The sequence below is a fragment of the Lemur catta genome, chromosome 8 (genome assembly GCF_020740605.2).
Source record: "Lemur catta isolate mLemCat1 chromosome 8, mLemCat1.pri, whole genome shotgun sequence".
NCBI lineage: Eukaryota > Metazoa > Chordata > Mammalia > Primates > Lemuridae > Lemur > Lemur catta.
This window is the reverse complement of record NC_059135.1, coordinates 25197144-25215772: the sequence shown is the minus strand read 5'-3', so window position 1 is coordinate 25215772 and position 18629 is coordinate 25197144. Positions and strand designations below refer to the sequence as shown.

At 39.3% G+C, this 18629-nt stretch overlaps 1 protein-coding gene across 4 annotated transcripts in view; it reads right to left on the bottom strand.

The window, feature by feature from the left end:
* Positions 1–18318, bottom strand: part of PLEKHM3 (pleckstrin homology domain containing M3) — a 164761-nt gene extending 146443 nt beyond the window's left edge. For 2 of the 4 annotated variants that reach the window (XM_045560225.1, XM_045560228.1), the window contains exons 1-2: positions 18170–18318; positions 263–1159 (exon numbers count right to left, since the gene is read on the bottom strand). In XM_045560225.1, the coding sequence (XP_045416181.1) occupies positions 263–875 (613 nt within the window). In that variant the 5' untranslated portion in view covers positions 876–1159; positions 18170–18318. Of the gene's footprint in view, positions 1–262; positions 1160–9091; positions 9182–9610; positions 9661–18169 lie in introns of those variants that run through there. The other 2 variants (XM_045560227.1, XM_045560226.1) reach the window with 2 other exon arrangements.
* Positions 18319–18629: the final 311 nt, after the last annotated feature.

The window sequence follows — 18629 nt, the reverse complement described above, 5'->3', positions numbered from 1 at the left end:
ACCTCTTAAGAAGATAATAAGACTGTTGACTTGAGGTGAGGTAAAGCTCGAAAGTAACTGGAAAGGGGAGCTTAAGTAAGCAAAGCCAGACATGAAGACTAGAGAGTAAGATTCTCACGAGATAGATGTAAGACATACAAAGGGAAAATCAACAATTGTTTGATAGAAGTCAGATGTAAAAACACAACATTGTATCCAAACCATGGCACCAAGAAAAGTAAAAAAAAGAAAATAAATAAATTTAGAAAATGTGAAAACGTACCAGTATTTCCTTGAGCATCTTCCACCTTATTTGGGGAGGGCAACAGAAAAGATGGCCTGGTGAAGTGAGGGCCTTGCAGAGATGGCTGCTGCGGCTGCTGGGGCTGCGAAGGCATGGCTGTGAGAACTGCCCTCCAGTCCACGTGGGTAATATCTGACCTCGACCGAGCATGCCCTGGCTTGAAAGTAGAGGAGGTCTCATCCAATAAGTCATTCACAGAACGAGGTCTGTCTCTCCGACGCTGACAGATATTGAAAAAATTAAAGGTTGACGCTTCCTTTTGTTCCATCCAGGAGAGGTTATCTGGGGTTGTCCCTCTCTGGACCATAAACTGTTCTTTGGCAGGGAAGACATTTTGAGCTTTGGTTTCTAAGAGCCTGCTCTTACAGTGGTCCCAAATCATGCCCCCCTTGCCCAGTGAGGGAACGTTTCTCGTAGCACCATTGCCTGTTAGGTTTCTGAGTACCTCGTGCCCCACCAGTTCAGGGACTTCCTGGATCCCATAAACCTCTGCATGCTGCACAGCCTGTTCTAGCTTGCTGTCCAAAGTATTAAAGAAATCCTCAGTAACTTCCAAGGCTGGGCTGATATCATCTACTTCCAAAGCTTCCATGTCACAGGCTCCAAGAGGCCTACACCTCCTAAGCTAGTTCAAGAAAGGGCTTCATGAACATTCACCCAACAAAGACAGGTGCTTCAGCAATAGATGCACACGACTGGAAGAAACCTTCATTTGGCTGCCTGGAGCAGCACACAAGGGTGGTTGATGCTTTCCTGGTCATTAAAAACATTTGCTAGCTGCAAATGAACACTAACAGAGGTACGGAGAGACAAATGTTCCTTTGAGATTATTCTTCAGTGAGAGCTCCGTGAAGACAACAGGAAGTGCTTGATTTCCTGGAAGAAAATAAACAGAATAACTTCAGCACATGGTTCTTTGTATTCTGTAGTACACAAATCTGCCCAATTAATTTTCCATTTTTACACCTCTTCTATGGCAGTTATGTACAAAGGTGAACAACACCTACACAGAAGTTCCATTGTCAGGAGTACACATCACTACCTGCTTTGTAGAAGAACTTACCCAGAGCAGGGTGGAGCACTTGATAAGAGGAATTAAGGTCAATAGCTTTTACTCACACAGAGATCCTTTGAGAGCAGTTGTGAAAAGACTGCCCTGGCAAATCTCTGGTATGTTGACCTAAAATAGTAAGCAAAAGAGACTAGGAATTCTGTGACTATATTGTAATCAGTCTGAAAGTCAAAAATGCTTGAGTCCTTTTACAGACCTTGAAAACAATGATGATTTTTTGGGCTTAAAGGAGCAAGGGGGAAGCAGAGAAGGAGGTTCTGCTCTTTTATTAAATCTAAATGTTACTATGCTTGTGCTTCCTAGGTTTCGATTATATAATGCCTAAAGGTGACTCTGGACTTCAGAATTCTTGGAAGAAAGTTCAGGCTCCAAACTCCTTGAGACTTGCAGATTGGCCTCAGAGTACAGGTCCAGCCTGCTGGGTGTCTAAGAGCCTAGGTAAAGCTATGGCTTGAGTGGCAGGTTGAGTTCATCCTTTTCTGTCTCCAGCCCTGAAGTCCCAAACATTACATACAGCTCTAGCTAGGCAGAAAAAATCTTACATGAGCACTAACCCACATTCTCTAAGGTCAGGTCAAATTAGAGCAGACTGTGACAGTGATGCTGTCCGATACAGTAGACAGTTGCCATATATGGCTGTTTAAATTTAGTTAAATCAAAGTTCCTCAGTCACACTAGTCACATTTCAAGTCCCCAACAATCACATATACATTTGTATCTTTACCAAAAAACAAACAAACAAAACAACTACGCAAAGGCTTTTTTTCTTCTTTAACTGCTTACAAGTAAAACTAGGCAATTAGTAATACCTTATATGTTACCTCAAAGGTAGACAGACATGCTTATTTAAAAAAAAAAAGTCACAATTTTTATGGTTAATTAAATTCATTTTTAGCACTTAGATCATTAAACAATTACATTTAAATCAACAGCACATGGCCAGGCACAGTGGCTCACACCTGTAATCCCAGCACTTGGGGAGGCCAAGGTGGGAAGACTGCTTAAGGCCAGGAGTTCAAGACCAGCCTGGGCAATATAGTGAGACCCTCATCTGTACAAAAAGTAGAAAAATTAGCTGGGCATTGTGGCACATGCCTGTAGTCCCAGCTACTCGGGAGGCTGAGGCAGGAGGATCGCTTGAGCCCAGGAGTTTGAGGTTGCAGTGAGCTATGATGATGCCACTGCACTCTAGCTTGGGAAACAGAGCAAGACCCTGTCTCAAAATAAAAAACAAAAACAAAAACAAAAAAAATCAACAGGGCCAATCTACATTGCTTAATGTATGTAAATTAAACAAGTATATACACATCTTTATTTTAGATGTATCAAGGAGATTTGCAGTTCACAGAAACTCTGTAGAACCTCCTGTAAAGTGATAATTACTATGAATTTGTCTACCTGTATATATTTTGATATTAACATTTATTATGTTAGTACTTCAGAAAGCAAGGCACAAACTTATCTTTAAAGATATACATCAGTTAAAAATTTTTCTAGCTGCAAACAGGGTATTTTTTTTTTAGACCAAAGTTAAGCCTTCAGTCTGGTGAATTTTGTAAAAGGATTTTAGTACTTCCGTAATTTTGAAACTTGGAGTTTTTTCAATTTCATCTTGTACATCAGAGACTGAGAAAAAAATTAATAAATCATAAAACTTTTAGTTCTTTCTTTACTAAAATTTCACATGTACATAAAGTACAAATTTCCTATTTTATAAAAGAGGCACCAAGGTACAGAGCATTAAGTTATTCATGCTTTTGTCCAAGTTGGGGAGCCTTTCCTACGTGTTCAGGCTCTCGCAGCACCTTGGGTTTGCCCTCTTGTGCTGAAATGATTGGCCAGTCTCTCTAGAGCCCACTGTAAACTCTGAGCTACTTGACAGCAGGCACAGTGCCTTCCTTCCTTACCCTCCTATATAATCTCTTTGTCTTTGTCCTTCCAGGCTCTGTTACTCTTTTCAGGAATTTCACCTTTTTCATGGGCTCTATAGCCCTCAGTTCACTATAATAAATGCATCTGATGTCAAATTTGGTTTTTATAATTCAGTACCTCTTCTAGCCTGCCTCATTTGGTTTTGAAATTAACTAATTAAAAATTAGTTACCATATCTAGACAGGACAAGATATGAAGGGTACCTTCCTCTGACAAAGTAAACTGAGTAAAATCAGTGTGTGAGTGTAGTATGGTTTGTCTTGGCACAAAACTGGAAATCAGGAGCAAATTAGAATTGTGTTTTAAAGCTGGCTTAACCAACACACTTACTGGGTGGCATCTGGCAAACCATTTAACCTCTGGGTGGATGCCTTACTCAGCTACCTGTATCCAATAAAAGTTGCTAATATCAAGTCGCTTTGCATGTGGATCGTTCACTAGGTGGCTATTCCAACAGATCTTTAAAAATGTATACTGCTATATAATTACAGAACACTCCATTGGACCTCACCCATTCAGCAACCATGTGCTCCTGGTCTCTCCCTGGAATCCAACAAAGGCCAAGTCAGCCACCAAGTATTTATAATACACTACTTTTCAGCCAAACTCAGTGACCTACAGACATTTTATCTTATATTTATATAGAATGTCCTTACTGTAAAAAGGGGTATTTTTTCCCCTATTTAAAAGATTGAGAAAATTGAAGTCCATCTGCCAGTGTGGTAATAAAAGAGCTTAATGCAAAGAATGCCATGCATGCATCAAAATGTAACAGGATGGAGAATCAGTGCATTGCTATTTCCTAACAAGGAAAGCTGCCATTTACATGCTCATTAAGCAAGGCTAATTAACATGATGAATATGGCAGTCCTCCCATACAGAGGCAGAAGCAGATATGAATAATAACCCCAGCCTGACCCACACATAGATGCCATGTTCTCCAAGAGCTGGATGATACAAGTGCTGACTTCCTCCCTCTTGACTAAATGATTTGTAATCAGAATTTAATGAGTGCTGAAGGTGTCTGGGGTCATGTAGTTTCAGAAGCACCTGGACTAGGAAGAAAAATGCAATGCCAAAGACACCTAGGATACTCACAGGGATGGTCAGCACTCACGGCTCTCACATAGACTTCACTTAGGTTAAGATTGGGACTGACTGAGAATTTTCTAAGAGTTACATAATGTGAAAGATCCACCACAAGTGGATCTGACCCTAGTAAAATGACCTTTCTGGCCCATGAGACTATATGATTTTTTTATGGTGCTTTGTCATAAAGACAGTTTAAGTATGTCAGTAGAGCACAGGCATGCCGTAAGCAGCCGATAAGGAAATGCTGCGAGTGAGGACCTCATAAAAAGAGTTCAAGGGACTTTCAGATGAAATGGACAGCTAGACACACAGACGGAATCTCATTTTCAAAGCTTGAAAGAAACATCAAATGGCTACATTGTACCCAAGTTTCAATAAAAGAGAATACTATTGCCATGCAATACATAAGGAGTACATCATTTAAAAAATAATTTGTGCTGGGCGTGGTCACTCACAACTGTAACCCCAGCAACTCAGAAGGCTGAGATGGGAGGATCGCTTGAAGCCAGGAGATCAAGATCAGCCTGGGCAACATAGCTAGACCCCATCTCTAAAAATATATAAATAAGTAAACACATTAGCCAGGCATGGGGGCACGTGCCTGTAGTCCCAGCTACGCTAGAGGCTGAGGCAAAAGGATCACTTGAGCCCAGGAGTTTGAAGCTACAGTGAGCTATGATCGCACCACTGCACTCCAGCCTGTGTGACAGAGTGAGACCCCATCTCTTAAAAAAATAATAATAATTTGTATAGTGTTTTTTACAGTTCTGAAAGTAATAAATACTCATAGAAATGTTAGAAAATACTGACAGATATGGAAAAGAAAACAAAAATCAATCATGATCTCATAACTCAGAGAAAGTAAATCAATAGTTAGGTGTGTATTTGTCCAATATTAAATGGAATCAAGGCTATATATATAGTGTGGACACACTGTCTATTTAAATATAGGCTCCAAAAGCAAATACCAATAAACACTAACCTTGGGGAAAAAAAAGGAAAAAGAAAAGTCTCCCAGGGGGTACTGTGTCCACTTACACCTCATAACCTGGCCCAAGGCCCCACTCAAATGAACTTCTTTTCTGCAGCAACCCAGAGACCTTCTCATTCCATAGCCACTAGTGTTTTTCAAAGGCCTTACTCTCCTTGTGCTGTTAACCAGCCCCTCCTTAAAAGTTTCCTCCCAGGGTTTGATGGGCACTACACTCCCTAACTTTTCCTCTCATTTCTACCCACTTACTCTCAGTCTCCATCTTCCTCCTTTCCTTACTTGCCCCCTCATCAAATGTGGGCATTGTCTGAGCTCTCTTCTCTGGCTGCAGCTACATGTTCTCCTTAAGTTAATTTATCCACACTTGCAACTTCAATCATTAATTCTATATTCATGCTACTCAAATTTCTACCTTCAGTCTCAATCTCAGATCTGACCTCTGGTCTTGTGTTCCCAGCTACTTGTAAGACATTTCTACCTGGCTTACCTCATGGCAAAATGCGATAAGCTCAATTTGTGTAAAATCACACTCAGTTATTTATACAATAAATATATGCTAGATGCTGTTCTAGGCACCAGTGAAATAGCAGCAAATAAAATCCTTCAAGGTTCAACTCTTTAACCTGACATTCTAGGCCCTTCACAATCTTGGCCTAACTTGCCTATCCAACTTTGCACTACTCTTCTATATACACACTCTTTTCCTCCAAACTGGAATGCTATTGCTCAGATTTTATGCTTTTCCAACTCCAAGCCTTTGCTTGCATTATCTCTGAGATACCCTTTTCCTGCCTCTACCTACTGAAATTCTATTCACTCTTCAAGGCCCAGCTTAAATGCCACCTCTTCCACAAGTTTTTTTTTTTTTTTTGATCCCTGATCCTAAAATGGTCTGTTCTTTCTTTAAACTGCCACAGAATGTCTTTGGTACCTCCCCCACAACATATATTGCATGTTCTTTCTGAAATGATGATGACAATAATTATAATTTATCAAAAGCCTATTTTGTGCCAGGTATGTTGCTTGGTAATTTATATCTCTAAGCCTCAAAATGTGTAAATGTGGGTGATATTATCTCCATTTTGCAAATGAAGAAACTGAGGCTCAAAGATATCAAATAATTTGCCTGAGGTCACACACCTTCCTATTGGATTTATAGCAACTTAAGAGCAGTGATTCTACAGTCTTCCATTTTTATAACCCTCACTGGGCCTAGAACTGTGGCTTTACACAGTGGGTGCTGAGTAAACATTGTTGAATAACTACATGGATAAAGAGTTATACTTTCAAATCACTGACATCTATATCTATATATACCACTCCAGTTTTCTGGCAAAAGTATATTTGAATTCTTTATAAGCTTATTTAAGTAAAATTTAACATACTTTCCAAAGTGTTATGTTGACTCAAGCTTTTAAATTTTTTTCTTGGTAGAAAAAGCTTCCTAGCTTTGAAACCAGGGCTTAAAAATAATATAGCAAAGGTCAAGTAGCAAAGACCTCATTCAGACCTTTTATAGAAACAAAAACACCTATGCAGTACTTAGGAATTATTTTGTGAACCACTATAATATCAGCAACTTGGCTGGAATCATTTTCCAGAGACTTAGAGCTCAAATTCTTTCTAATACCAGTAATGAGACATTCCCTTTGAAACACCCCAGACAATTTAAAGCATTTTCCAGTATATCTCTGCACTTGTTTATTGTTTGCCACCTGAAAAATCATTGAGACATCTGACTCCCCAAGATGTATTCCCAGAAACCAAACTAAATATAAGCATGATACTTCAAATCTCAGATTGCTTTGAAGGCAGCAATGTTGTTATGCCCCTAAGTCAACCACTAGATTGGAAAGCCAAGAGTTCTGGTTGGGAAGCCCATTTTCATAAAACCACCAGAGACCCAATATGTCCTGCTCTTAGAAACAAAACAGATGGACACAAAATTCAGTTATGTAAGTGTCTAAAAATGCAGACCCGGTATTTTCCATCTCCATTTGCCTCCATGGTAGGGAATGGTGATTAAAAAACAAACAAAAGAACCACTCAAATTATCTTCATCCTGGGATTGAGGTGAAGAAGGTGAAAACTTCCATCATAAAAACCACATATTGCTACTACAGTTAGTCTCCAACTGCAGAAGGAAATAACTGGCTAGGTGCATGCAGGTACCATCACAGCCAAGCCAGCCGGCAGGACAGACTGCAACAATGAATGAAATAAGAAGGACGCACAATGAGACCAAATTTGCAAGATATCCAGAAAGGGCTTCACATTTAAAGATGTTATCAGTTCATATAACTATTTAGAATCTTCTACTTGAGCCTGAGCAATGGGGGCTGCATTTCCAAATCCAATAAAGGACTGAGTTTCATCCAATTTTCTCATATAACTCCTAAAATTGAGTTAACCTGAGGAAAACTCATTTGATTTTACTGAGAATAATCATTTTTCACATGTATGATTTAGAGTATGTTTCATAAAGTGTTTGATAAGCTTCTTAATAAATACTGGTAGTCATCACAAAAGAGAGAGGTGAGTAAAGTGGTATGACTATTTTAAAGATGATGAAAGCAATCCCAAGATGATTCATCTATTGTCAATAGAAGGTCCCACAGGGAAGAAAAAAAAGTTCCTGGAATCCCTGTCTAATTACCAAGTCCTGTGGGCTACCCAAGTTCAATTACCTTTTAAATCACCTCAGTTCACACAGGGATCCTCATATTAGAAGGACCATAAACAAGGAGCAAGTAGGTTGAAATCAACCCATGAGCCACTCAGACTAAGTACTGACTTTGTTCAGTGGGACAGAGCTGTGGCAATGGGAAGAATTTCTGACACCAGGAAAGGGTTCACACCCCAGCACTGCCTTCTAAGCTGCCTGACATCCAGCAAGTCAGGCTGATTCAGGGCTTCTGGGCCCTTCTTATCGGCAAAATGGAAATGCTGCCAATGCCTGCCCCCAGAGAGTTAGAAAGTACAAATGTGGACAAAGTATATGAAAGTTCTTTGTAAAATCTAAAACAATGACTATTCCTATTAGAAGCTACCCGATTCCTAACCACACAATCATTTATACTCAACAAGCATTTACAGAGGATGGACCAAGTACTCAAACACTGATAGATGCTAGGACACAAAACACAGCTCCTGCCTTGAAGAGCTAAATAGCTAGTGGAGAAAGAGATACAAAAACCAAGTATAAAAAGTGCCTTAAAGAAGTATACAAAAGATGTTTCAGGAACACAAATAAGGAACTATTACTAATCAAGGTACAACAAAGAATCTTAAGTAACAGAACACAATTAAATGACAATGACAGGTATACAGAGATTACTTCAGTTGAAAGAAACAAAAGACAGGCCAGGCGCGGTGGCTCACACCTGTAATCCTAGCACTCTGGGAGGCCTAAGGCGGGAGGATCACTTGAGCTCAGTTCAAGACCAGCCTGAGCAAGAGTGAGACCCCATCTCTACCGAAAATAGAAAAATTTAGCAGGGGGTGGTGGTGAGCGCCTGTAGTCCCAGAGTCCCGGCTACTCAGCAGGCTGAGGCAAGAGAATAGCTTGAGCCCAGGAGTTTGAGGTTGCTGTGAGCTGGGCTGACGCCACGGCACTCAGTCTAGCCCGGGCAACAGAGTGAGACTCTGTCTCAAAAAAATAAAAAAGAAAAGAAACCAAAGACAAAGGAACCAAACAAACATACAACGAAACCAATCATACCTGCTTTAGATATGATGCTATTTCTGGCATGAAGCTTTCAGGCTGCAGTAACAGCTTCAAAGGTGCCACCACAGAGTGAGCTCTATGTGAACTAACAACTGCACATATGGAAGGCAAGGCGGCAAAGGCCTTCTTCACAAGCTACTCCAGTTTTTCTAACCCACAGAAACATTCCTGTCTAACAGAAGGCCTTTGCTGGGTGGCTGGGATGTCATGGGAAATGAATAATTGCCTCACATCCTGTTGACTTTAACTCCTTAGGTCATTGCAGCTGATTAGCAGAAGGGATAATAATACTTACAACTTTAACCTTCAAAACAACAACCAGCTTATGGGTTAGAACATATTCACAAAGCAATTCCATGGGCATTCAGAGTGAATATACAAGAAAAGTAACTAACTGATTTTTTTTCTTTCTTTGCTGCATTTGAACGGGCTAAAAAGTGAGCCTGGATCTTTGTTAAATGGCATCCCAAGAGTACCAGAACAACGATAAGATCTAAGCAAAAGGTGACTCACCTCTTGTTTAAAAGGACAGACATAGTGGTGACAGGCTGCCTCCAGGACCCCTCTGTCCCTGTTGGACTTAATTTGTGACAATGACCTTCGCTACCAATCAGCCTCTTACCAATGTAGACAGGAAACAAGCAAGGCTGGCAAAGGCAGACTAAACACTGTCTCTGACCCTCAAAGATAAGCACAAGATAAGGCAAAATAACAGAATGAGTCTTTGTTATTTAATTACGTACAACATAAAGGCTAGAAAAATCTCTGCCCATCATATAGGACTCGGGAAAAGTTTACAAAGTATGAAGGATTAGAATAGTGAAAACCATATTTTCACCACTCAAATCTGGGTTTAAATTTCTTTTATTATGGACTATCACCATTAGTATGGAATGGATTTTTATCAAACAATTCTGCAATGTTTGAACATTCTGGATTGAATTCTGGAGCTCTGATTGTGCCCTGTTTCTTTGATTATTCTGATATGCCATTAGGATGACAGACATACGATGGTTGGGACTCAAATAGTTGCCCGTCATCAGGGACTACTACCGCTGTACTTAAACTCTTTAAACACGTCCTGCAGAGGACCTCTTCAATGTGGATGGACACATGTGAAAGGTAGAATGATGCATTTAATAAAATGTTTAAAAATACAACAAAGATAGTTCTTATACTCCTCAAACCAAGATTAAAAGTTATAGCTAATATTTATTGAGCATTTAGTAAAGTACTCACTACTTACGTTAAGCCCTTTACTGCATTATGTTGTTACATGCTCACAACAACTCCATCAGAGAGCTGCTATCATTATTACTATTTTTCAGATAAGGAAATTGAGACTTAAAGAGATGAAGTAACTTGTCTAAGGTAATATGGTCAGTGAGTGGAAACAAGACTCTAAAATGCACATGGTCCCGTATGACAATTCAGAGCAAATTAATTACCCTGGGATAATATGGCTAAAATTTTATACACATGGTGCTTTGAATTTCAGTGTCAAACACTAGCAACTTTAACTTTATTTATTTTTAAATCTTTGTTTGTTAATCCCATGACCCAGAGAATTAATTGCTAAATATCATCTTTACACTCAGGGAAATCGGTCATACTTAGTTTACAAAAAAATCACCTCTATGGTACTTCTGTGTTATTGTAAGTTCTCCAAGGGAATGGTAGATGAGAGGTCCCTGAACAAACAGTAAAAAGCTGTTTTCTAACTAAATAGCTAACCTCAATTCTCTTAGTGACCTTGGACACATTACTTGGAATGTTTGCAAGAATATAACTATGACTTAGTTTAGGACAAATAAGTGCTTTTGCAAATGTTTACATGGTCCTAATTGCCCAAACCTTTTACTAATGTTTCCCTAAGACATCATTTTTCATTTAGCCAATAAACAGAAACACTTGTAAAAATGTTTGCTTAAAAGAACATGCAAACAAATGTTTCTGTCAAAAGAATTTAAAAAATGCATTTTCAAATTCGCTGTTACTATATACAATTCAAACATATTTTAATGATTAAGGCATGTACAAATAAATTGCTTCCTTCTAAAACCAACTTGAGTTTTTTTTTGGGGGGGGCAAATATCAATGTATGTGCAGTTCAAACAAACTAACAAAATTGACCCACAATCTTCAGTCTTGTTTCTTAAGTCTACTAAAAGATGATATGCCCAGGTTTAATATTATTATACTACAATGAAAATATAGACACCATATCTAACCTTTCAGTGAAGGGCAATCACTTTTGAACCACAAGATCTGGAATTAGCAGACCAGAGTCTCAAACTTCTATGCATCACTACCAGAAGTGTGATTCTGGACAAGCCACTTGAACCTGAATTTCAGTTACAGTCGTCCCTCAGTACCCATGGGGGATTGGTTCCAGGACCTCCTCAGATACTAAAATCCATGGCTGCTTAAGTCCCTTATACAAAACGGTGTAGTGCTTGCATATAACCTACACACATCCACCTGCATACTATAAATCATCTCAAGATTACTCATACCTATTACAATGCCTACACATCACTTCATTCCATGGATTCAATATAGTACTCAGCATGTGGCAAATTCAAGTTTTGCTTTTTAGAACTTTTGTGGAATTTTTTTCCTAATATTTTTGATCCATGGTTGACTGAATTCGTGGGTGTGGAACCCACAAATGCAGAGGGTCAACTGTACTTTGTCTGCGATGTAGAGCAAATAAGGATACCTGCGTCACCTTCAAAGGTTGTTTTGGAGCGCAAATAAAACAACATAATGTAGTGCTTTATGAACTCCAAAGCAGGGTATAGGATGCCCACTGGTGTCTGAATGGTATCAAGGAAAAAGTCACCACATTCTCTTTGATCTCCATTAAAAAGCAACAAACTGGTGGGGAGAGTGGTGACAGCAATCCGTTTAAGAAGCTCTGAGATGATGATTTAATCAACTCAAGGGTTCCTGTGCATTATCAAGCCAACAAGAGTTGCCATGCATCAGCTTTTCTGGTGGTCTTGGGGGATTCAGTGGTGTAAGTGTTGCATGAAAATTCAAAGAGTATCTCTTCTCAATGAAGAAAAAATAAAACCCTCCTTTGCCTCTCAAGTTCCTCTACAGCTGAGATACTTTCCCTCTCCTTTCTTTTTCTTCTAAATTTCTTGATGAAATTTATTCTTTATATTTTCTGACTCCATTTCTCATTGTCCATTCATTCTCCCCTGAGAAGCAGTCTGGTTCTACCCCAGCTGAAACTTCACCAACAGTGTGTGGGTAAACCACACACTCCTTAACATTATCTGAAAGAACTCATGGTCACTTACCCTACTGGGCTTATCTCTTGAATCTCCCTCTTCACCCCTCAGTCCACCCTATGTCACCCCATAGAGAATTTATAGAAACTGGAATTTTCTGCACACTTTCTCATCCATCCTGCTTTCTCTGCCTGGAACACTGTTTTCCAGCATCATCACTCTCATCCCCTTCATCACCATGGTCTCCTCCCTAACCATCCCTCCCCATACACACACACACAAACTGGCTAATTCTAATTCAGCTTTCAGGTCTTTGTTGAGTAATCACTTCTCCCCTGACCTCCTGGGTCCATTTCAAATGGCCCTCTATATGCTCCCACAGTACCAATTTCCTCCATTATAATGTGTCTCACACTATTTTAAAATACCCCGTTTACTCGTCTGTTTCCCCCACTAGACTATAAACTGCACCAAGACAAGGACTGCGCCTGTCTTCTTCAAGGTCATATTGCCAACTCCAAGTACGGTGCCATGGCACAAAACAAGTGCTCAGTTCTTACTTGCAGAATCAATGAATCAATGAATCCCTGAAAGTGGAAGAGAAGTTATTCTGGAAAAGTTAAAGTGCTGATGAAAGTGGATCAAGAACACGTGGGAGGAGATCATTTAACTAATTTCCTGGCACATAAAAACTGCTGGTTACATTTCTGACATAACCTGTAGCACATATTTTCTGTTCTGGGACTGAAAATCAACATTTATAATCACATCTACGTGCCACAAGGTAAAGTAAATATTTAACAATCTCCCAGTTAGATAAATGTACACAAGTAAACTAGATAATGCAGAATAAGACAGCTTTAGTTGGTACTGAATTATAAACTGGTTACACTAATCAAGATAATTGGATGAATAAATCTCTACTATACTCATAAATGTGGCATATAATTGGGGAATCCAATTTGAAAAACATAATTCAAATTAACAATTAATGTATATGAAAAACAAAGTGTTTATGAAAACAGTATACCTGACATCTCAATGCAATGGCCTCTGTATTTTGACTCTGCTTTTTGTTCATAACTCATACTCTCATTAAGATTAATTACACCCATAGCCCAAATAAAACTTTTACCTTGTCAGCAAGAAGGTAAATTATGTGGGTTTTTCAATGTCTGGTATGATCCATAGTAGCCAATGAAACAGCATAAACATAATGCATGAAATTTATTGCTGGTGGTCATTTTTTATCACACCCAGCACTAAGTTCTCTGAATTATTTGGCTTACACCAGAAGCTCCAAACTATCAGTATAGTTCAGTTCCTTATGAGCCAAATACCAAATCTACTCTAAAAGAAAAAGGAAAGAGAGGCCGGGCGCGGTGGCTCACGCCTGTAATCCTAGCTCTGGGAGGCCGAGGCGGGTGGATCGCTCGAGGTCAGGAGTTCGAGACCAGCCTGAGCAAGAGTGAGACCCCGTCTCTACTAAAAATAGAAAGAAATTATCTGGCCAACTAAAAATATATATACAAAAAAAAAAATTAGCCGGGCATGGTGGCTCATGCCTGTAGTCCCAGCTACTCGGGAGGCTGAGGCAGTAGGATCGCTTAAGCCCAGGAGTCTGAGGTTGCTGTGAGCTAGGCTGATGCCACGGCACTCACTCTAGCCCGGGCAAGAAAGTGAGACTCTGTCTCAAAAAAAAAAAAAAAAAAAAAAAAGGAAAGAGAGAAAAGCAATTCCTTGCTAGATATACCCCCACACCTTTTCTTTTAAGAGGTTAGCATTCCCCATGAAGCAAATCTGCATTTGGCTGGCAGCCAACAGGCAACAGATACTTTCTGTACTTTTCTAGGAGTATTAGGAGGATAGGGTGAAGTGAAAATAGGAAAGAGAGCCAATGGGAAAATGAAAGTAGGAGCAAGCAGTAGCCTGATGCTCCTGGAAATTGTCTAGAGATGGAGAATCCTCAAAAATCTGCCCAAACGAACTAATGCTTTCTAAGTTCCTACTAAAATCAGATCTTCTGGAATTAGTAATTAAAGTAGCACCCATGTACCTGCCTGCTTCTTAAAAATGTAAATAAATGACTTGACTTCAAATGCAAAGGCTACACACAAAACTAAACTGGAACAGAGCATATCAAGTATCTGATAAATATTCAATAAATATTACCTTTGGATGTTTTTTGAATGCAGATGTTACCAGGCTAGGTCTTGCTTGGTTTTCCTAGTCATGCAGGGTTTTTTTGTTTTTTGCTTTTTGTGGGTTTTTTTCCACAAATGGTTACCTATTCTTCACAGTGCTTTGTTTTCTACTAGTATAATTAACCTGGGTCTATAGCCCAAAGCCTAAATCCATCCATCTACGAGAAAACAAAGGCTTTTAATGAAAAAGCAACCATACACCTTCTTTTTCTATTACTTCTGTATGATATTGGGTGATCCTTCCACTACAAAGCTTTCACTGATTAGCCTACCAAGAAACAAAGTTCCCAACTTTATTTTCAATCTTTCTAATAATATTTGGTTTCTATCTCATATTATTTTCTAAAAAAAATCACTGTCTGCCACATATTTATGTTATTTGTGGGTTTTTATTATTTTCATTATTTGACTGTACAATGTATTAGATTCATTGTGTTCCCTACAACGTGGAGACTTAAGAGTTTTTTAAAATAATGTTTATTGACTTTTGTGATTATAAAAAAGTACTACATGTTCTTTTTTATATACTGAATACAGAATGTTCTTTTTTATATACAGAATACAGAAAAGAATAAAAGGCAAAATAAACAACACCTGTTCACCCTCCAATCAAAAAGAAAGCACTGCCCATTTTGGCCGTTTCGGTACTTTCTCCATGTAGATCTTTGTTTTCTTTTTTAAATAATTAAGAGCATACTCTAGATACAGTTTTCTGTCATATTTCCCCCACTTGTCAATAATTGGTACACCTTTCCACACTGTTAAAATATCCTTTCTAATGTCTGTATAACACCATATCTTTTAATGATACTATAATGATGATTCCTATTGTTGGGCATTTGGGTTATTGCCAATACTTGACTTTTCTAAAGAAATACATTGGGCATCTTTGAATATTAACTTTTAAAATTTTTCTCATAAATTCATTTGTATAGATTCCTAGAAGTGGAATTACTGAGTCAAAGGGCAGGAGCATTATTGAGGCTTTTCATACATTCACCCAATGCACTTTTCAGAAAGGTTATAACAATTGCAGGCCCCTCATAGCATTTGAGACTGGCTTCTCCACTGCACACCAGCTGATGTGAAGAATTAGAATTTTTAAAAATCTATGCTAATCTGAGAGCTGGAAAAATGGTACCTGCTATTGTTTTAATTTTTATTCTTTGATTAATGGAAAGAGATTGCGTTTTCATATATCTATTAGCCATTTAATTTCCTTTTCTATGGATAATCTGTTTCTTTTGCTCATTTTTCTGCTGGAGTCTGTATCAGTTTTTTATTGCTGCATAACAAATTTCCACAAACGTAGGAGCCTAAAACAATATCCATTTATTATTGCACAGTTCTGAAGGTCAGAAGCCTGGGTGAACTTGGCTGGGTTCTCTGCTGAGGATCTTTCTCACAAGGCTGAAATCAAGGTGTTGGCCAGCCTGGACTTTTATCTAGAAACTCTGGTAAAGAATTCAGTTCCAAATTCACTGGGATTGTTTGACGTAATCGAGTTTCTTGTGGCTTTATATCTGAGGTTTCCATTTCTATGCTGGTCATTAGCCAGGGGCCACCCTCAGCAACTCTAGGCCTCCAGCACTCATCAAGGCTGCCTGAATTCGAATATTCTCAATGGTTCCCTTCCATCTTCAAGGCAGCAACAGCATGTTGAATTCTTCTCATGCTCAAATCTCTCTGATTTCCCAGCTAGAGAAAGCTTTCTATTTTTACGGGCTCCTGTGATTAGATTAGGCCCACCCAAATAATCTCTCCATTTTAAATTCAACTGTGCCATATAACATAACATAATCAAGGTAGTGATATTTTATTGCACACACAGGTTGCAGGGATTAGGGAGAGCAATCTTGGCGGAGGGACATATTTAGAATTCTGCTTGCCACAGTCTTAGATATTGTTTCTTGTCATTTGTTTGTGCTCTTTATGATTAAATCTCACTTGCATGAATCTACTGAATAATCTTACTGATGACTGCCAGAAGCCGTATTTTCACAATGGCAAAGACAACTAACGTGGATGGGGCTGCTGTGTGCTAATAAAGATTTCGAATACATAAGTTTGCTAACACTGGTACTTTTTATTTTTGATTGTAGTAAAATATACATAACATAAAATTTATCATCTTAACCATTGTTAAGTGTACAGTTCAGTACTGTTAAGTACATTCACATTGTTGTACAGCCAATCTCCAGAACTCTTCTAATCTTGCAAAACTGAAACTCTATATCTATTAACAACTCCCCATTTCTTTCCTCCCTCCAGTCCCTGGTAGTTACCATTCTACTTTCAACATTGGTATATTTTTATTTTATGTATTTATTTACAAACATGTATATAACAATTACTACATGTCACTGTTCTAAGCACTTTAAAAATATTGAATCATTTAATACTCATGTAAACCCTAATGAGGCCAGTACTGTTATTAATCCCATTCTACAGATTAGGAAACACAGCAAGGCTCAGTAAACTACCCAAGACTACACAACTAGGAAATGACCAAGCAGAATTCAAACTGAGATAGTCAGACTTCATAGTTTTTGCTATAAACCATTATATTGTAAAAATATTCATTGTAATGACAAACTCATTAGGCATCAATATTATTTCTTCTATGTGCAGGATTCAAGAACACTTCTCTATGTGCAATTTAACCTAATATTTATCTCCTAATTAAAAGTTTGGCTATGTGACCCAGGTGACACATCTCTACTGACCTTTTAGAGATTATATGTATAGTCCAGTTTTTGTCAAGACATTTTCTTAAAGTTAATAAATTTAAAACTACCTTGTATTTTAAGCACACTATAATTTACATGTGATATTTTATAATAGAATACTTTATAAATACAAATCACAATTCACTATGATTAGTGAAATTAAAATATAAAGGACAAAACTCAAGTGTTTCTTTAGCTCCTTCCAAGGAGGATAAAAACCTTACAAATAAGTTTGCAACAGCATGGTTCAATCTCAGTTTAACCTGGTAAATCCAAATTTGTCTTGCTTTTGCAAGCTATACATCTAGACCAGTCTCAATTTGTCATCCAATTGTATATATCAGTAGTAATTGATTTCATTAAATGAGGTAATTGATTTCATTAAAGGGTGGGTCTGAGATTTCCTTATCTTGATTTTTCAGTTTAATTATCCTTTCATCAGTCCATGCTTGTCATCAGTCATGGGGTGTCATTTACTATACATTAAAAATGGGCAGAGTCGACAGAAAGAACAATCATTCTGTTTCTCTGGCAGCTCCAGCTTGACGTGAGTTAAAAGCTAGGCTGGGGTTTGGTTTCTATAACCCCCCGGCAGGGGCGGAGTGGGTACTAAAGACAACGCACTGAACAGGATCACCCTTTTCAACTACTCTCTCCTCCTATTACATACCTGGTTCACAAAAATAAGCAGATAACGTAATCTCCCCTCACCCATTATCCATTGCACTGTAGTGCGGTCTCCAGCACGAAATAAAAACCAGAGCATGGAAGAAACAGCAAAATCACCGTTACCCCCCTGGGAGCTTCTCGGATATTTACAATGCTGTCATCCCTCCCCGCCCCCCCCTCCTCCCCGCCACCGGCCGGCCGGCAGCACAGAAGCAGGCAGATGCTCACCTGGTCACCGGCTGCTACTCTCCCTTCACCGGCAGGGCCTCTAGTGCTCTCCTGGCGGGGGACCGGCTTCGGCAGCCCACCGCCCGCCTCCGGATGACAGCCCGCTTAGCCGCGGACCATCCCGGCCGGGCTCTGTTTACAAGCGGCTTCTCACGGTCCCACCCTTAAATGCTTCCCCGCGGCAGCCCGGGCAGCCAGAGCCGGCACACAAGGTTCCAGACGGCGAGGACACGTCTCTCCTGCACGAGGGACTGAGCAGCCAGGCAGGGCCTGACCGCACCCACCAGGCCTCCTTATCTCTTTGCTTTCTCACACGCTGTGAAAGCTATGGCGTGTGCCACGGAGTCTCCTCACCGCTCCTCCCCGCGCCACAATGGATGTTTGCAATTGGAAGTGTTCAGTTGGAACATACCAGGACCGGGCCGGGTTTTAGCAGCTTTCTCGTCTAAGAGAATTATTC